At 39.5% G+C, this 21,600-nt stretch overlaps 1 protein-coding gene across 1 annotated transcript; it reads right to left on the minus strand.

Moving 5' to 3' along the window:
* Nucleotides 1-814: 814 nt before the first annotated feature.
* matn4 (matrilin 4) lies at nt 815-20,072 on the minus strand. The gene is made up of 11 exons (XM_053315460.1): nt 19,971-20,072; nt 19,046-19,204; nt 18,142-18,373; nt 14,219-14,341; nt 6,147-6,269; nt 4,810-4,907; nt 3,883-4,014; nt 3,509-3,692; nt 3,215-3,367; nt 2,106-2,210; nt 815-873 (listed from the first exon to the last, which is right to left on the minus strand). The coding sequence occupies exons 1-11, from the start codon at nt 20,055-20,057 to the stop codon at nt 815-817; spliced, it is 1,455 nt and encodes a 484-aa protein (XP_053171435.1). The 5' UTR covers nt 20,058-20,072.
* Nucleotides 20,073-21,600: the final 1,528 nt, after the last annotated feature.

Consider the following 21,600-nt stretch of genomic DNA (forward strand, 5'->3'; position numbering starts at 1 on the left):
GTGGTAATAACTTCATTTTTCTTACTCCTGTTGTCTCCTCTCCAGCTGTGTTTATTTGCTATACTACTGTTGGTAAAAAAAACAAAAACCCTACTATAAATACATCATATTTAACAAACCGTACAAAACAAATCAAGTATAAATAGGGCACTAAGAGAAACAGACGAATGATGTGTACCTATGCGTGATGAAAACTCATATTTCCACTGAATAATGTTTTGTGCTTGTATCTACTATCTACAGTACACTGATTACATCTAGTTTACAAATATAGTCATCATGCCTACAATCCTTTGTGCGTTTGACTGCACAGATGAAGTGCTATAACACGTTATTGTACATGGAGGTCAATAGCAAATGTTATAAAATACCTTGAACGTATCTTCAATCCTGTTCATTAACACATGTACACCTACTGCAGGTATGCAAAAATACTGTATGTACTGTCCACGAAGTTCTGTTTTACAAAAGCATTTTTATTGTTATTCATCATTGGGCTTGGCACGCTGATAGGAGGGAAAGTGGATGTGGTGTTGCTGTTTTTAAGACAAAAAGTTTACTAATGATGTAATTTACAACTTTAACAGAAGTATAATTTTATGTCACAAGCTGTCAGATAATTCTCTATGAGAGTGAAGAGCAACAGACCTACTGAAGGCTACAAAGGCTTCGTGAAAAGACACTTTGGTTTGTCCATTGTGTGGTAGAGTTTTTGATTTTGCCTCTTGAAGATCTTCCCAGAATGTGCCCTCCTCTTCTTCATTCTGTTATTCTTCCTGTGTGACGTCCTGTTCACTCCTTGTGATGACCCAGATTACTTCCTGGAGAGAAGCTGGTTCTCCAGCTGTTCCAGACGAGCCGCCATCCCAGACAGTGGTCAGGTGATTAAGGAATAATACAGACATGTAGGTGCTTACTGTGAATATGCACATACATACCAGCATGTACATCCATCAGGCTTTCGAAACATGTCAAACCTTTTTCAGCTCACAATTTAGACATCTATATTTTTTGGGGGGGGTCAAATCAATTTCAATTGTATTTATATAATGCTTAATCACAACAGAAGTTATCTCAATGCACTTTTCATCTAGACCATATTCTGTATTGGTTTTGAAAAGATGTTTTCCAATAATCTAATAATCATTGATAAAAGAAAAAAGTTAATATTTTTCTGTGCTTTTCCTATGCACATGCCATTAAAAAAACATTGTTGGTCTTTCATACTTCTTAGGTCTCTAGCCCAGTTGCTCCTACTAAAGACACGAGTCTTTAAAAAATAGTCAAATACATAGCTTAATTTAATTTTTAGCTATAACAGCTGGGCACAGTAGTTTGTTTTTGTAATAAAAGATACTCAAGCAGGAGTGAAAGGTGCATTTGTAAAGGACTATTTTAAGCAGTGGATGAACCTACATTTGGTGCTCTGGTGATTATTTCTGGCAGCAGCACAACAAACACTTTGGATACACACAATACTTGTTAGTGGATCAATTCATTGTAGGTTTTGGTCTTTTGAGATGTCATGGATTAAACATCATAGAGATATCACCTGATATTTCCACTGATTGTTTTTTTTATGTGGCGGGACAGATGGGTTTGGGTTTTCCAGAGGTTCTGGGTCAACAGACTCAAAGTCCAGTTCAGTGAAAACACAGATGTAACTGCAGTCATAGTTCCACATCTGCGAAGTACATTATCTTGGCCTTAAAACTGAATTAATCACTTTTTAAAAAATATCACCATTGGAAACAATGACTACATGTAATTTGGCAGGAATCTATAGAGAAATATCCCAAATTTGGTGGGTGGGGTACCTATTCCTGTTGTTCCGGCCTGTCACTGTGGCTAAGAAATATGGAAAAAATGTTTTTGGTTCATTCTCTAATTTGTAATATATAATATATAAATATGAAGTATTTTAGGTGTTTCTAGGGCTTTTTAAACATATCAATTTATACAATAAAAATCACTCCTCTGTTGAACTGGTCATAACTGACAGAAATGCAACTGGTGATGACCCATCACAAGTAGACATTATCACAATACAAGGGGTCACAAGTCAAAAAGTTTGGAAAACTTGAAGGTATCTTTTTTAAGGATATGTTTCTGTGTGAGCTGCTCCAGGCTGTTCATGGTGGCCTGCTGGAACTCCACCAGGCTCTCACAGGCACAGGGGTCCTTCACCTCAATCTCCCCCTGACTTTCCTCTACAGGGATACAGAGATAAGAGAGGACGACAGGGAAAGAGTAAAATACATTTACACAAACTCTGAATTTAACACTATTTATATTTTCTGAAACTTTATACTTTTTTTTGTCTAAACACTTCAAAATGTTAATGCATTAGTAAAGTAACATCATTGTGAATTTGGAGTTTACATGTACACTGGTGTTTTACTGTTGCCTCTGGACATGTTAGTGCTTTTTCAACTGTCATACTGTATTTCCGTCACTAGATGGAGCCATACAACAAGAAATCATTGTAGCAGCTTTTCCATCTAGGCAGTGGGACAAATGCCACTTCAGAGATTCGGCCTTTGATTTGGGGGAACAAAATCTTTTGATCATACATTTATTTTGACATTTGTTTGACTATGGTTATGATGCTTCAGTGTATACACATAGATTTTTGAAGTCCGATAGTTTCAGTTGTTCAAGTGTGTTTAAAACAATAGTCAGTTGTCCATATGAACAGTAAAGAGGTTTTCCTCTCTGCAATCATTCCTCCTGTTCATACTGACTACTAAAAGATGTGAGTGATGGGGGCTATTAGTCCAAAAATGCAATTAAAAGTAAACTTGAAGCTTATATGAGGCTTCAGCAGTCTGAGTCAGTCATATCAAGTGGATATCTGACACATTTACAATCTTTTTAGCATTAAATTCCCTCTTAATGTTTCCCTGTTGAGCTGTGGTGAAAGTATAGTACCAAAAAGAGACTTTGGCACTAAAAAGACTGTAACGTTGAAACACAGAAGACTTAATTTGACTCATTTGGATGGAAGCTTCATATTAGCTTCAGATCTAAATACATTTTTGCACACATGTAGTGGAACAGAATTTGCACAAAAGTATACCCATGGGCAGTCAAAGAGATTTACAGCCCTTTGAAATGTTAAGTACTACCATATACTTCATCTTTTTATTATGCTGTCACACAAAAATTATAGATTATTTTTACGTGTTGAGTTTTGAATGATATAATATTGTACCTGGGCAGATGTTGAGTTTAAGGTTCTCAGCAATGTTGCTGATGGCAGTGAAGTCGGTGGTGTAATAGAAATGTTTCTCCACTGGCTCTGATGCAATCACACGAAGCTCGTCCTCCACAGCTTTTCCAACACCCACAGCATACATGGTGATACCTGCACAGACAAAGACATTTAATGTCAATAATCTGACTGGAATCAGATTATTACTCCACCATCACGAAGATTAAAAAACAAACAAACAATCAGGTTGTGGTTTGACTGTTGTACTAGTTGAGTCTCACTATAGTGACTCACCGGCTTCTTTGGCCTTCTTGGCGTACTCTGTGATGTCATCTTGGGAGCGTCCATCTGTGAAGACCAGGCCGATTCGGGGGATGTTGCGGCTGGCAGGACGAGCTCCCTCTGTCTCTGAGAAGCTGTTCTCCAGCATGTGTTTTATGGCCAGGCCTGTCATGGTACCTTTCTCCATGTAGTCAACCTAGACATGGACAGTAACAACAGTTCAAGCAGTAAGTATCATCAGACCTGTACTGCTAGCTCATCCAGTCACAACAGTCAAGTGTCAGTTTTAGCAAAAACTTAATTGTAATCAGCTCCATCGCTCCTTATCTCAGAAACTCTAAACCGAGGATAATTCATACAGTAAGTGCTTGGTGTGAAAACTTTACCTTCATGACTGCAGCCTTGATCTCATCTGCAGTGTGGTACATGTTGAGAGGGAACTCTGTCCTGACCCGGCTAGAGTATTGGACCAGACCAACTCTGGTACCATGAGGGGACACATCCAGAGAGTCCACAACCTGGAGCACAGGTGGAGGTGAGGGACAACAAGACAAAAGGTACTCTACTAATGTGCACCCATTTTTATTAATTTATATAGTTTTTAGTGATTTACAAAAAGGAGATTCCCACTTGGACACAGTTTGACGGCCCTGGGCCTTATGACAGAATCTGTTCCTGCTTCCATCTCTCCTGCCTCAGTTTTCCTTTTTCCAGATTCTCCCAGACCATTAAGTAATTAGTGTCACCTGCTTGGGGTTTTTATTATTTGACATTTAACATTACTTGATTATTCCAAGATGGCTGTCTCTCCCCCTCCTCGAAGGCTGCTGCTTTTCAGGCACTCAGTTTGGTTTTGTTTTGTTTGATTGTATTTAGTTTGGCATTGGTTTAAACATTAACCAGATGTTTGATGTATTTAATAAATTACTAATCTATTGAAGCTGTCTTCTTGTTATGCTCCTAAACAAGCCAGTCAAACATGTTTAATTGGACAGCTCTGTAAATATCACACAAACCATAAAAAATGAAAATGAATCAAATATTGCTTTTGCACTCAACAAAACAGGAAAATGAGTTATAAAATAACTAATTACATGTTTTGGTTTGAAATAAAAATGTATTCTTGCAATAGACTATAATATCTTGAAAATGAATCTGTAAGACTAACAGCTCTGTAGAAGTCAGTCATTGTAGATGAATCATTTTAAATTTAGCATCGTAACATTACTGTATATTTAGCTTTTTGTTGTTATTTGACGTATGAAACAGTGATATTTAAACTGTGCAGTTGTTAATATGAAAACATGACCCACTTGGTTCACAAACTTTTTGACAAGCTCAAAGTTTTGTGGGCGGACACTCTTGGAGCCGTCGATCAGAAGCACCAGGTCAATGTTGGCAGACTTGCAGGCTGACAAATGAGAAAGAGGAAATATACTGAGAACATAGTCAGCTGACGTTTGCTCTTTAGAACTTAGGTATTACATATTTTTTCTGTTGTGAAGTTGTGAATACATCAACTTCATAGCTTAGAGATATAAATATATATCGGAGAGTAAGACAGCTGGTAACAATAGACTTTAAAGATACGTATATTTGAGATGCAGTCCATTTAGAAATCAACCACCAAATTTAAAGATTGTCATAAAAAAAGTATGTTAAATAATCATGGTGCATATGTTGTTCTTAAAGTCTCAAATATTGCCATCATCCCTGTATAAAAATGATTGTCCAATAACCCTTCAATGAAATCAGCAGGCTGGTGACATCAATATTCAGACCCACTGTAGTAAAACTGGGAAAAAGGTTAGATATTTTGCTTTTCTGGTTACCATGTGCGTTGTCATAGAAGCAAAGGATGTCCTGCAGTTGTCTGCATCAGTTGGAGCAGAGCTCTGTTAGAATAAATCTTGAAAGGATGATAAATGAGTGACTGCACTGTGTGAAGGTTACTGGCAGGTTCTCTCAGCCTCCCCAGAGGATGAGAAAATTTAAAAGATCATCATCTTTGTCCAGCCAGTTTCTCCCGGACATAACTGAGCTGCTTTTAACATCAGCGAGGGACTTACTTTATTCTCTTATACATCTGAAGTTCATTTCTTGAGAAATAACCCACTGTTTTCTTTTTCTCTGATCTCATCTTAGCTACTGTTTGTTTGGTTCATTTGATTTTACCATAATTGATACATGGTGTCAATAAAATGTCCTGACACCTGATTCATAATGTACTGTATATCAGGCACAGGTAACACTCAGCCCTCAGACCAGAGACCTGGGCTCATGTCTCTAATTTCTGGTTTTGACTGCCAGATCGTTATCTGTCTCTTCTCGTTTTATACTGATACAAGTGCAGTATCGATAGTGACCTCCTGCTCCAGTCTTGCACCTTTATCCTGCATCTTCTGCTGTCAGGTCCCCAAGGACCCACAGGATCTTAATCCACCTGCAGCTCTTACTGCAGCAGAATCATGAGTTTCTGCAAATTTACTTTGTTGATGAAGTTGTGTTTTTCATGATTGTAACTGAGGAGACGCACTTTTATGAGGTCTGGATTAAACCTGCTCTCTGAATGGTTTTGAGTTTGTACCTCAGTGTCTTTTTGGGCAGGTCAAGTGTTTATGTTGTACAGACAATAACCGAGTTGACTTACTGCCGCAGCTCTTGCCGTCGTCCTGCAGCAGTTGTCCCTCAGGACAGACACAGTAGTAAGATCCTGGAGTGCTGACACACTGGTGCTCACAGCCATGCTCCACTGTGTTACACAGGTCCATGTCTGCAGAAACAGTTTATTTACACATTACATATAAATTACACCCACGCAGACAAAGATACAAGCAAACCAGAGGTGGGGATTAACTAGGTATATTTATACAAGTGCTGTTGTACTTTTGGGGGCTTAGTATGCCCCGAGGCTTAATCTTCTCCATACTTCTTCTTCTTCCGCCAAATTTCGGTGCGTAACTAGTCCCACAGCTTTGAGAAAACCCCTACAATATATACATGAAAACGTGTGGCTCGATCAGGAAAGAGGTACTATGATTTTTGGTGTTGAAATTCCAATTTTTCCCAAGGTTATTCCCAAAAGACCGGGAGAATTCACCATTGGAAATGAATGGGAATTTTTTGAAAAACCCACAAAGACTCAGAGTCAAAACACCACCTGAAATAGAGATACAGTAGAGAGAGTACAGATGATGAGAATTATTTTGCGTGTGTTTAATTCACTGACTTGTGCAGGTCTTCTTGTCCTTGTTGAGTTTGAATCCTTTGTTGCAGTCACAGGTGTAGACACCAGGAGCGCTGATACAGATTTGTTCACAGTCGTGTTTTCCCTCGGCGCACAGATCAATGGCTAAACAGAACACAAATAAGTCATTTCACATTGCAAAATACTATTTCACTTCAAGGGTTGTCGTGGTATGTTTGTGGTTGTGTATGTCTGCATGCATGAGCGCAAGCAAGTAAAGTCAGCAGCTCACATTCTCCACACAAGGAGAAAAAATCTGTCAAGCACTAGTTTGAAAGGTTGCAGTTAGGGGTTGCAGGTAAATATGTTTTTATGAGCCATCTGTTCATATTTTGATCACCTTATGTCCCTGAGTCCAAAGTGATGCCTTTAAACTGCTTATTTAGCCTGACCAATTACTAATTCTTATCAAAATGGTCATCAAATAAATTAATCCATTTAATTTCAGCACCACACAGAGTACCACTTCTTTTCCACTTAACATGGAAGGACAAAGGCCTCTAACCCTGTGGGATTAATGCGTCAGGACTGTAAATGTGTGCTTCTGGGTGTGTATTTGTGTGAAGGCCTGACTAACGTTTGCAGGTCCTCTTGTCTTCATTGAGTGTGTATCCTTTGTTGCAGTCGCAGGTGAAGACGCCCGGCTCGCTGAGACAGATATGCTCACAGTCGTGTTTCCCCTCAGCACACAGATCAATAGCTAAATAACACACAAGTCATTTTAGTGTAAAATAGTTTGTCATTTTAAAGAGTTACCCTCCATTTGTGGTAATATATGTCTGCATGTATGAGTGCAAGCAATTTAGAAGCTCACATTTTCCACAATAGGATACATTTTCTCTTCAGCATTAGTTTGAAAAGTTGCAGTTTGGGGTTGCAGTTAATGTTTTTTATGATTCATCTGTTAATATTTTGATAACATTGTTGTTACTGAGTCCAAAGTGATGACTTTAAACTGCTCATTTACCAATTATTATCAAAATAGTCATCAAATAAACCAATCCATTAATTTCAGCACTATGCAAAGAACCACCTCTTTTCCACTTAACATGGAAGGACAGAGACCACTGACCGTCTGGGATAAATGTGTCAGAACTGTAAATGTGTGTTTCTGGGTGTGTATTTGTGTGAAGGCCTGACTAACGTTTGCAGGTCTTCTCGTCTTCATTGAGTCTGTATCCTTTGTTGCAGTCGCAGGTGAAGACGCCCGGCTCGCTGAGACAGATATGCTCACAGTCGTGTTTCCCCTCAGCGCACAGGTCAATGGCTAAATAACACAAACATTTAATTTTAGGGTTTATGGTTCTATGTCTGCTTGCATGAGCGCAATCAAGTCAGAAGCTCACATTTTCCACACAAGGAGAAAATTTCTCTTAGGCGTAAGTTTGAAAGGTTGCAGTTTGGGATTGCAATTAATTATGACTTTTATGATTCATCTGTTGATTACATAATGTTGTCCCTGAGTCCAAAGTGATGCCTTTAAACTGCTCATTTAGCCTGACCAATTACTAATACTAATCAAAATGATCAAATTAATTAATCCATTTGAGCACTATACAGAGTACCACTTCTTTTTCACTTCACATGGAAAGACAGAGACCACTGACCCTCTGTGATTAATAGCCTCGTTTCCACTAAAGAAGTTCCTGGTAAAATTTAGGAGGCGGGACCTTTACAGGAACGTCCACTCACTCTGTCCTCTCAGCTTCTGTGTCTCCATAGCAGAGTAGATGCCAGATAGGACCCACTGGACTCTGATCATGACATCACTGAGGTGACGCGGCGAAAGCATTACAAAGAACACGACAATGAGGAGGTACACATGGAAGGAGCTGAGCTGGTTGCCCTGTTCAAGTTTGTGTGTTGGTGCACATTGCGGTGGACGCCATTAACTTTTTTCCTGCAGTGTAGGTGCTTCTACAGCATATCCCACTTTGAGTATATCCAATCAGCACCGAGTAAACCTCAAGCCCCACCCAAGAGTTTTTCGTGGATGCTCAAAGTACAAACCCCGAGGCAGAGACTCACTTAGCCCCCGTCAAAGTTCCAGGAGATTGTCCTTTGGGGGCGGTTCCTGCTATGGAGACACGCGCCAACGGTCACAGCCCTGTAAAATTACCCTGAAGTTCTTGCAGTGGAAACGGGATAAATGTGTCAGGCCTGTAAACGTGTGTTTCTGGGTGTGTATTTGTGTGAGGGCCTGACTAACGTTTGCAGGTCTTCTCGTCTTCATTGAGTCTGTATCCTTTGTTGCAGTCGCAGGTGAAGACGCCCGGCTCGCTGAGACAGATATGCTCACAGTCGTGTTTCCCCTCAGCGCACAGGTCAATGGCTAAATAACACAAACAATTCATTTTAGGGTTTGTGGTTCTATGTCTGCTTGCATGAGAGCAATCAAGTCAGAAGCTCACATTTTCCACACAAGGAGAAAATTTCTCTTAGGCGTAAGTTTGAAAGGTTGCAGTTTGGGATTTCAGTTAATTATGATTTTTATGATTCATCTGTTGATTACATAATGTTGTCCTTTAGTCCAAAGTGATGCCTTTAAAACTGCCAATTTACTGTGAATAATTACCAATTCTTATCAAAATGATCAAATCAAATCCAGTACTATAGAGAGTACCACTTATTTTCCTCTTAACATGGAAGGACAGAGAACACTGACCCTGTCAAGACTGTAAATGTGTACTTCTGGGTGTGTATTTGTGTGAGGGCCTGACTAACGTTTGCAGGTCTTCTCGTCTTCATTGAGTCTGTATCCTTTGTTGCAGTCGCAGGTGAAGACGCCCGGCTCGCTGAGACAGATGTGCTCACAGTCGTGTTTCCCCTCAGCGCACAGGTCAATGGCTAAATAACACACAGGTAATTTTTGTGTAAAATAGTTTGTCATTTTAAGGGTTTTCCTCATTTGTTGTGTGTTTGTGGTTCTCTATGTCTGCATGCATAAGCGCAAGCAAGTCAGAAGCTCACATTTTCCACACGAGAAGATTTCTCCTAAGCATTAGTTTGAAAGGTTGCAGTTTGGGGTTGCAGTTAATTATTTATGATTCATCTGCTCATATTTTGATTACATAATGTTGTCCCTTAGTCCAAAGTGATGCCATTAAACTGCTCATTTACCGTGAATAATTACCAGCTCTTATCAAATCAATCAATCAAATCCAGCACTATACAGAGTACCACTTCTTTTCCACTACACATGGAAGAACACTGACCCTCTTGGATAAATGTGTCAAGACTGTAAATGTGTGTTTCTGGGTGTGTATTTGTGTGAGGGCCCGACTAACGTTTGCAGGTCTTCTCGTCTTCATTGAGTCTGTATCCTTTGTTGCAGTCGCAGGTGAAGACGCCCGGCTCGCTGAGACAGATATGCTCACAGTCGTGTTTCCCCTCAGCACACAGGTCAATGGCTAAATAACACAAACAATTAATTTTAGTGTTTGTGGTTGTATGTCTGCTTGCATGAACGCAATCAAGTCAGAAGCTCACTTTTTCCACACAAGGAGAAAATTTCTCTTCAGCATTATTTTGAAAGGTTGCAGTTCATGTTTTTCTGATGATTCATCTGTTCATATTATGAAAACATAAAGTTGTCCATGAGTCCAAAGTGATGCCTTTAAACTGTTCATTTACTCTGACCAATAACCAGTTCTTTTCGAAATAATCAAATATATCAATCCATTAATTTCAGCAACCTACAGACTGCCACTTCCTTTCCCACTAAACATGGAAGGACAAATACCACTGATCCTGTGAGATAAATATGTCAGGACTGTAAATGTGTGCTTCTGGGTGTGTATTTGTTTGAGGGCCTGACTAACGTTTGCAGGTCTTCTTGTCTTCATTGAGTCTGTATCCTTCGTTGCAGTCGCAGGTGAAGACGCCCGGCTCGCTGAGACAGATATGCTCACAGTCGTGCTTCCCCTCAGCGCACAGGTCAATGGCTAAATAACACAAACATTTAATTTTAGTGTAAAATAGTGTCTGAAGAAGAGCATTGAGCTTGAAAAGACACGCTGGTGATATCCTAATAAATGTACTTGCATTGGGGTTTGAGGTGTTCAGACTTTTTTCTTGCTTGCATACAATAAATATGTGTTTGTGGGTGTGTATTTGTGTGAGGGCCTGACTAACGTTTGCAGGTCTTCTTGTCTTCATTGAGTCTGTACCCTTCCTTGCAGTCGCAGGTGAAGATGCCCGGCTCGCTGAGACAGATATGCTCACAGTCATGTTTCCCCTCAGCGCACAGATCAATGGCTAAATAACACACACATGCAAACTGAATCAAGATTTGTGTGTGTGTTTAAGACATTGCCACTTAACTGCTCTGGAAAAAATAATGAAAATCAATATTTGAGCCAAAAGATTTAGTTGTTTTTGTGTACATTTTTGTGTAAGTGTCTTATCATGGGAGAAATAAAATTTAGTAAATGCCAAATATTTGTTTTTGGCAACAGCAGACTACAGAAGCCCTGAAAGGCAAGTGAGAGTTATTTTTTTAATTTTTAATTTCTGGAAATCTGGAAATGCAACTCTGTATTACAACAACAGAATACACAACAACCAGGCAACCTTTGGAAATGGGAATAATGGCAGGGTGCCCCATCTTCCCACTAGGCTTAACCATGGCTATAGAAGTAATCATTCGAGCATCCAAATGGGTTGTAGGAGGAGACAGGAGAGCAGTCTGGACAGCTTCTACCTCCCATTCGCACCTATATCGATGACATGACCACCCTTACTTTACTCGACCATTGCATGTACCATGCTGGATAAGCTTCATCATAGCCATTGTCTGAGGAAAACTCGTGGACAAGAGATTGCATATCAGTGAAACACCCATTCCAATGGCGTTGTCAAGAGTTTAGGGTGCTGGTACATCATCAGTCTCAGAGACTAGGACCAGAGCAATCAACTAAGAGAAGAGGCTTCGCTGGAAAGTTGAAACTGTGGTGCCTGCAGTTTGGATTGCTCCCCCGTCTGATGTGGCAATCTACAAACAGTCTACAAAGTGTCCATCACCAAGGTTGAGATGTGCAAACTAACTAAAGCAATCAGCTCATACATCAAGAAGTGGCTTGGACTCCCACGTTGCCTAAGCAATATTTGCCTGTATGGACATGGTGCTCTAGAAGTGCCTGTCTCGAGGCTCATAAAAGAGATGACCCTGACTGACTCACAAGATGCTCCTATAAGAGCAACTGTTCCCAGGCTGGCAACTGGGAGGAAGTGGACCCCGTCTGATGCTGTACAACAGACAATATTGGCTGTCAGGCATGGAGACATTGTGGGTCAGGTTCGGCAGGGAAGAGGTGTTCTTGGTCTTGGAGCAAGTCATTGAAAGAGGAAAGCTGGATGTGGCTGAGAGCCGGCAGCAAAAGGAGGCAAAGAGATGTGCTTAGGCATTCTCACAGTCCAAACAGGGCCAGTGGACTAGCTGGGAATACCTGGATTATCACAAACTCACCTGGAGAGATCTGTGGGAGATGGAAGGAAATTCGAAATCAGCTTCATCAGAACCACCTATGATGGTCTTCCGACACCCAAGAACCTACACCAATGGGTTGGAGAAGATCCATCATCTCACCTCTTCCAAATTGTCCTTACCAGCTGCAAAATCAGACTCTCCCAATGCTTCTACACCTGGAGGCACAACAGGGTCCTGCAACTACTGGCGATTACCTTGGAATGAAGGATATCCAACGCCAATGCCCTCCCCTCCACTGACGTCCGGTTTGCCAAACACCATCCCCTTTGTGAAATTTGACAACTTCTTGGGAAACCATCTGCAAGGATGTGGTCGGCCCTCCTGGATGCTGCCTGGGACTGGAAAATGCAGGTCGACCTAGGCCAAAGGCCAACCAATTTAATCTTCGATCCTAACCGTACATGATCCTATGTTCAACCTCGCAGAAGTCCCTATACATTATGGAGTTAAGTGTGCTGTGGGAGTCTGCGGTTGAAGCATATAAACACAAGAGGCTAAAATGACTGGCAAGAGGGGTGAAAGAGGAGGGGAGAGCACCTGGGACACTGGGTGTCTCTGTTGAGCCCTCTGGAGGTGTCATGGGTCAATGAAGGAGGGTGCCCACCTGATGACCCCGATGAAGTTATTAGCCCCTCTCCCACTTAAGATCTCAAAAAAGTGCATAGGGATCGAAACATCAAGTCCTATAAGCTCACCTTTTCTCTCATCTGTGTGTGACCCAATCTGTGAAAATAGATGAAAAAAAGTTTTGGCAGGAAAATTTTCCCACCAAAATTAGAGAACCTAGATTATCCCGACAAAACCTTTTTTCACCTGTTGTTGGCTCGAAATTGGATCTCAGGAAGAAAAAAAATTCTCACTTTGTTTTCGGGGCTTCTGTAGTAGACTCAATTAACTCTAAAGTATCTGAGGAATAGGGCTGATCATAAATACAACAAATATCTTTTGTCTTTTGATAAAAGACTTTTTATCAATATGACTCACAAATATGGAACTACACGACCATTAATGAGCTCATATATATATGAATAACTAACTCGTAAACCAGGTGTTTTCAAAAAGTCAAAAACAGCTGAAGCAACAGACTATTTTGTAACACTGTTGTGGTATTTGGGTTAAATGGACAACACAATTACACGGTGTGTTAGCTGTACTTTGAAGATTTGTAGGGCTTCAAGGGAATAGCAGTTCATTGCTAGGTTGTATCCACAGGTTGTAAATTGTCTTCATTTCAGTTTTCCGTCCACGAGATCCTGTACTGCAGGTGTTGCTGTGTAGCTATGAGACATCTGTGCCTGGCTGCATGTATGAAAACTGTCATGTATAAACATGTTGGCCGCTTGCATCTACATATATACACACCTAAAAACATGGTTGCTTGTGATTTTTCTCCTTTGCATGCCGTTTACCTGCTCATTTTTACAACTTGAGTAGTATTATAGTTAAAATATTTGCTGGAGCATTTGACTTATTATTGCCATCATGTGATTATTCCTAAACTTGGACAGGGAAAAGGGCAAGTGCAACTTTATCACTTAAATAACGCATCCTCCGCAGTTTGGCATCATTTCGGAGATGAAATTAGTTTAAATGTATTCCAAATTCAGAGTCAGTGATCCGATAAGCTGTGTTTCCACATGGATACAGGGAATGTGTTATTTGATCCTGAAGTTATAACAGCTGAATCATAAAGTTTTAAAAGGTTTATGACACATCTGTGAAAATGTTCAGTGGAGTGTTGCTGCCATGTTGTGAGAGGTAAGAGTGCAGACGAGCAGCGACCAAATAAATTAATCATTTAGCAGATTGATTCTTATTCCAAATAATCTCATTAACTGGTTAAACCATATTCCAATTGGAGAAGGTTAAATGGTCCGACCCAAACCATGCATGTGTGTTAGGGTTACAGTGTGATTCTCATCATACCAGCAGACAGGTTGATATGTTTGTATGTTTGTGTGTTACTTACAATGTATGCATTACTTACCCTGGCAGATCTTGCCATCGTCCAGCAGCCTGTAGCCCTCATTACAGCGGCAGTGATAGCCGTTGAGCACACTCACACACTCATGATCACAACTGTGGTTCCCAAACGAACAGTAGTCGATCACTGAGGGGAGGAAAGCAGCGAGGCCATAAGCAGCAGTGCGAAGAGCAGCAAAATGTGTAGGACTGCATTTAATGTTCCTCTTGTCAAACAATAAATTATAAATTAAACAAGAAAAGATCCCCACTGAAGTACTTACTAAAGGGTTTGAAAAGGTACTACATGCTGTCAAAATAGCATGACACCTTTCAAAATGTTTCCTAGACCAAAACTACAACTACAGTATGATCTTTCTTGATTTAAAAAAAACACACAAAAAACAGTCCTTGTGATAAATGTCTGCAGGAGGAACATGATGCAAACACTCATGAAGCAGCAAAGAAATCAGCAGCTTGTGGAGGTCAGAATCCATTTCAGCATGAATGAACATGACATGAATTCTTCTTAATGTGAAGCCATGAGCTATCAGCAGTGACTGTTGGATGTGTCTTGGCTTTGTGCATGATTATGTGATGTATGTATGTGTTTTGTAGTCAGCCTTGGGAAGTAACTGAGTACATGTAATGGCGTTACATAATTAAGATACAAAAAAGGTAACTATTCTGTTACAGTTACAGAAAAAGAAGTGTTTAAATGTGTTTGTGTGCATGTGAGACTGACTTGTGCAGGTCTTCTTGTCGTCATTCAGTTTGTATCCTTTGTTGCAGTCGCAGGTGAAAGCACCAGGGGAGGCGACACAGATTTGTTGACAGTCGTGCTTCCCCTCAGCGCACAGATCGATGGCTGAAAGACACAAACATACACAAGATGAGATATGAGTCACTACTACCATTATCATTAACTCTGGATCAATGAATCTCATTTGTTGCATCCAAACTTCTTAAACCCTTGATCCGTTTTTAAACATCATACATCTGCTGAGATTTATCTACTATCTCAACTGGCAACCCTCTCTCCTTAAAACATGATCACTGGCTAAAATATATTCAAGGTCAATGTCTTTGAGTGAATGAAACACAACGTTTATTATATTTATCATCCTGGATTCTGTGTGTTGTTGGATTTAGGAAACAAAAACACCTTGGTTAATGTTAGTTAAAATGATATTGTACTGCAAGACTGGCTATTTTGGCAAAAAAAACAAAAACCAGGTGCTATTAGTGAACATTTCATTTTTTGAAGTGTTAATAGAAGATTGAATCCAGTCAGCGTTAAGTTTCCTCCGAAAACGTTTTTGCTGTTGCAGATTAGTATATAAATGTTATGTCTAGGAGACAGGGTTGCAACTAGTACCACTAAAGACAATCTACCTCTGCTCAATGTTCCCTCATGCTTAATAACCAAATTGATATCTATTAAGATCTGTTGCATGTTGTTGGTTGTTTTATATGGTTTAAAACACATGGCACTACAATTCTGGAAGAATCATACACTTGTCAATATGTTTGCCATCATGGATCATCATTCCACTAGTGCAATTTGTATCATTTTGATTGCACAAGTTTTTGTTACCTGCGCATGTTTTCCCATCGTCATTCAAAGTGTATCCAGGCAGGCACAGGCACTGGTAGGAGCCAGGGGAGCTCTCACAGATATGCTCACAGCCGTGGTCCGATTCCAGGCACAGATCCATACCTGCACCCATATGAGATCAACATCAGCATCCATACCATCAGCTCCAGTATAACTAGGTACAGGATCATAATCATGTCCATTATTAGTCTTAAATAAATTCATATTACAGACAATACTGTTGTTGTGATGCTCATTATTACTTGTGCTCACTTTTAATCTCAGATTTCCAGGGGGCCCCAAACGTCTCATAAAAACTGGTTAATAAAGGTTTCTTTGACTGCCCCCCCCCCCCCCCTCCTTTCTCATGCAATGGACTACTCCATGTTACTGCGCATGTGCAGGCTTGATTCAGGAAGACGGTACCAAAACAAAGCTTGTTGGCGCGGTTTTGAGAGGTTTTGAGTTGAGAAAAATGAAGCAGAGTTGTTTCAGTGGAGCGGAGAAGAGGAGAAGGCGAGCGGTAAGTAAACAGCTTTCATCAAAACTACAAAAGGTGTCGACCTTTTTCACAGTGACACCGAGTCTAGGTACTCGACAAGTCCAAGGTTGGGGAATAACGTATTACATGTAACTGCGTTACATATTTAAAATACAAAATACGAGTAACAACAGAGAAATTAACCCGGCAACCAACCTCTTAAGCCCCAGAGCCCCTGCCGGTGGGGGAAACAGCGCCCCCTATAGATTAAAAACGTCTCCGGGCAGTTAAACAAACACGAATATAGTCATGATACCATGACTTCTCATTGTGAATTTACAACTACAAATTATATCATACCTCCGCTGTTTTTGTGGTTAAAAGTTGTGTCTGGTCGCTTAATATTCCTAGTAACAGCTACACCAATGTCTCTGGATCATTTTGAGTCGATTCAAGCCCGTTTCCATTTATTTACATGGCATGGAGGATGGATTGCACACAGCCTGCCTCGACAGCCTCAATGCGAACACGCGGTTTTTGCATGTGTTTTTGTCTCCATCTAGTGGCTGAACTGTGCTATTGTGACAGATTTAACCAACTGCACTACTTTCTGGAGGGCTTGAGCTCCCTGCTGGAGCCCAGTTTTTTCTTCATTCATCAATGTTTAAGAATACAAATTTTAATTTTAATATCCCTAATTTCTGAGCTGTGGAAATTAATAACAGGTAAAATAAATTGAAGAATGTTCACTCTTGGATGCCATTTTTCTTTAAATAGTATCAGTTGCAGAGTTGTTAATTAGGTTAGGTGTAATTTTAAGATTTTCTATCCAGGTAATTGAACTTTTTTTAATAAACATCTCTGGAGGGATCTTCAACATTCTCAAAACTACATTTTACAGCTGGAAAAAATAACTGCAGCAGTCACTATGGTGTGAGGGAAAACAAGAAAAAACATCTCGTCAAGACTACTAACTTAACTTTTTTCTCATTCATTTCTGTGGATGTTATAACATGTGAAGGTTTAAGCTTTCACTCCTGGACCTGCTTCTTTTTCATGCATCACATCAACCAACCAGTAGAAGTAATCTCACCAGCTTCTGACTGTCTTGGTTGGAGCAGTGAAACCAGTTGTTTGAAGAGAGGAATTAGCAGTTTTCTAAATCTGCACCACCACCTCTTATTGTCGCCTGTTTTGATAGGTCACTTCATTCATTCCTTCTTATTCATACACATTTACATACACATCTGTTCACCTGCCTTTACTCTTCTTTTCCATCTCCCACTGAGGAAAGCCAAATTTTAAAAGAAAAACATTTTTTACGGCTGCAGTCAAGTCTAGAATAGCAGCATTAGGAAATATCTTGCACTTAAGGGATTTGAGAAGGCTGTTATGGAAAAGTATTAGGTTCTGTGGGGTTAGATGGGCATGGTGTTTTTTTAATTTTTTTTATTCCAGCTAGACATTTGTAGTGTTTTTAATTACATATAGAATCTCATGTCGTCCCAGTAGCATAAAATTTAAAATCCAGAGACTTGGCTGAAAGTTTTGACTTCTCTTATGTTGAGGTAGCTTCAAATAAAAAATAATCTATTAGTGGCATAAAATGTCTTTACTAGTTTCAGATGGGGATTTTATAAAGAATATGACTGTCAAATCCATAAAGAATGACTCCTCTTGGAAAAGTCAGTTTCAGTTTTCACATGCCAGTAACATTATTTAATTTTTCCAGTTTTTCATTGTGTTATACTGTATACTCGCAGAAAACTAAAATGCACTACAACTGTAATTTATACTATATCCAAACCAAGTCATTGTAAAATCCCAACAAGTGTTACTATTATCTGGATTTCAATATATTATTTTTTACCACAGAGCTTGTCCTGGAACTGCAGTCCAAACTGGTGAATGAGATCAAAGGACTCCACCAGGAAGACGTGATCTTCGAAGGGTGGGGATGCCATGGCCCTCAGTGATGTCATATCGGCTCTGGCAACTCCGACTGCGTAGATCTCAATGCCCTTCTCTCTGGCCTCAGCTGCCACTTCTGCCACACGGTCCTGAGGACGTCCATCTGTCACGATCACAGCCACGTTTGGGACCTGAGGGAGAGCAAGAAGGTGGTAAGGTGAGCATAAATTCAGAGGAAGACACACATACACTCAACTGCCAAAGTTATGAGTGTAATTTTGGGCTACAACAGCAGGCAGCAGAGAAAAAGCTCTAAAATGCCACTGTACACTACCTGCTCAGCACCAGACAGCAGACATAGTTAGCTGTAGACTAACTGGTCAACATAGTAGATTATTTAGTGGCTAAAGAGCCAGATATTTCCTCAACTGTTTGGCAATAAATTGATCACATGGTGATATCAGTGTTGTTCTCACTGCTGCCCCCAAGTGGTAAAAAAAGTCATTATGGGTTTAAATGATATGAACTGTTTCTATTTTATATCAATGACACATGCCTGCTTCAAAAATCAAGTTTTCCATAACAAAAACTTTGGTGTATTTACATGATAGTGGTATTTAAGCTGTGCTGATGATGATGTCAGATCAGCATCTATTCTATTCAATGTTTTATTAGATCTGTATTTCACTAATTTAATGAAAGAAATTTAATAATGTGTTCACTACAAACAAGTCTGAGAAATTTATTAACTAAACATCAAAACCAGAAACCTTGTCAGACCTAAAACAAGAAATCAAATGCCTGAGTTGGTCTAAACAAGATTTTTCCAGAGACTGAGAGACATGCAGTATGTCCTGCTGCACCTTTGGCCTGTCTCCCTCCTCGGGGGTGAAGGCATTATTCATCACATATTTGATGGCGAGCCCGGTCATGGTACCCTGAGAGAGGGGAATGATCCGATTGATTGCTTTCACCGTGGAGTCCAGCTTACTGTGGGCCTTCAGAGAGAATTCACTGCGGACCTGAAGAGAGAAGTAGTGAGACTTAGAGACAGTATTTCATTCACTTATTGTATTCATCTAAGCACAGTCAGTCCCACCAGGATTTCAGGGTTTATTTGTGATTATAGCAGTGAAAAAAGATGGATTTTACAGCAGCACAATTACCAATATGTGCTCTTTTAAAAGGGAGCTGGGAAATATTGCAAGCAAAGGAAAATGACATGATTTTAAAATTCTACCAATGAAGAGTCAGTGATTTGCCTGTATTTATTCATTGCAGACAGTTTCCTAAAGTGACTGTCCAGTGAAGATTGCAGCTTGTGACCATGATGTTACAAGTAGAAAACAGTTTCCTTGTTTGGGAATTGTTTTGCTCAGTCTTTTGTTTGCAGGTGAAATTTGTTCTTCCACTTGGATCCTTTCTTTCATCATCTTTATTAAAGTAAGCAATGGGAATAATGTTTACTTTCAACTAAGAAAAACTTTAAGTACTGCCGCTGATTAAACAGACATTGTTCAAAGAGTAAAACACTTAAGATAACTAACTATTTAGAGTAAAAGTATAATAGTTAAATATTTAGCTGTATGTCATTATTGGTGGTTTAAGTCTGAGAGGTTTAATAGCTTATACTTCAAACTAAATAGTTAAACAGTACAATGTTTACAACAAGAGGGACAAAATGATGAATGAATGATGAGGATGTACAGAAGATTAGTGTTAAAAAACACAATGTTGAAGAATAAAGAAAATATGGATGAAGATGCGGCTGCTCTGTGCCTGTCGTACCTGGCTGGAGTACTGGACCACTCCGACTCTGGTGGCGTTGAGTCCAATATCCAGAGTGTTAAGGATGTCGATCATAAACTTCCTCATGGTTTCAAACTCATGTGGCCTAACGCTGCGGGAGCCGTCAATGAGGAAGACCAGATCCACTGGACCGGACTTACACTTCTGCTCAGGAGCTGGTAGATAACAGCAGAACAATCGACATCAGATGGGTGAATAACAGTAAAGTCACAGAGTAGTTGAGGAGAAATAAAACCTGTGATTTCTTATGGGTTTCTGATAGAGGTCAGAGGTCAAACGTAAATGTTTCTCTACAACAAACTTTTCTTATTGATATTAAATCAATGTTTCTGATTGCCAAATACGGCATAACATAACACTTCATTATTGGTTCATCATTTTAAAGTGATAATACCAGCATATAGACTACTAACTACTTGTGGTGGTGATATTAAACTGTATATTTCCCTTGAAATTATGGAAACCAACAACAAAGCTCATCAAAATCCTCATGTTCCTTCATTACCATTAACACACATGGTAGTTTATTTGGACTCAATCACTTCTGCCAGAAATACTTATTGGAGCATTGTGTGTAATAATATGCCACTGACAGTTGTCCCAAACATATGCACTATTTCCTACCACTATTAATTACTTTATTAAATGAAAGTATATCTTGAAATGCATATATTTTTAAATCTAGCTTTTAAATTTTTATGCATTTCATTTCATTTGTCACTTTCCAAAATAGCACAGCAGAGGAAACAGAAAGCAATGTTTGAGTTCTATGTTGATTTATCGTTTAAATCTTATGTTCTTATCTTGTGAAGCGCTTTGTTGACATTGTAGTGCTACATAAATAAGTTTATTTTGGTCTTTTTGGGTCCTCCTTGGGCATGACATTGCTGTGAGGATACTATAAATAACCACTTGTGAACAAAGCATGTCTTCCTTAACATACAACAACATAGATGGGGGAGTTAATTCATTTTTCTGTTGTGGATTTAAAATCAGTGTGTCCTCGTAGGTATGTGTGGTTTTCAGTTTTACATTTTTCTGGAATAAAGCAACAGCAGACAAGTCAGGTTTTCCTCACACACTGGTATAACTTTCACATTATTTACCACCTGCGCTCACTTCTCCATGACTTCAGCCGCCTGTTTTTGTCTTTAATTTTTTCGGCATCACTGTGAACGCGCTTACTTGTTGTAAAATCATCTCCGTACAAAAGCACAGCGGTAATGATTGAGGTATGATGTGAGTCTGTGTTTGTGGAGCAGCTTTATAATTACATCCAACATTTATTCACAAAGGCTGGACTCAAACAGACATGAGCAATGGAGAGGTTATAACATCTTATAAATATGTCCACGTCATTGTCTGCACTTATAAATCAAGTCAACTTTAGCTGCATGTGTAAAGTAAACTACACTTAATGTGTTGGTCTGATATGTCCAACAGTTTCTAACACAAACACTCAAGAAAGCTGCCTTTTAACTTGTTTTGTCCATATTTAGCTTTCTAGTATTTTGTATTCCAATAACAAAATGCATATAATAGCAAATTTTTACCATTTTTGTAAAAAGTCCAATTCAGTGGTCCGTCACCTTGCAAAATAGCATTCCCA

This window comes from Scomber japonicus, chromosome 3 (assembly GCF_027409825.1).
Source record: "Scomber japonicus isolate fScoJap1 chromosome 3, fScoJap1.pri, whole genome shotgun sequence".
In the NCBI taxonomy this organism is placed as follows: Eukaryota; Metazoa; Chordata; class Actinopteri; order Scombriformes; family Scombridae; genus Scomber; species Scomber japonicus.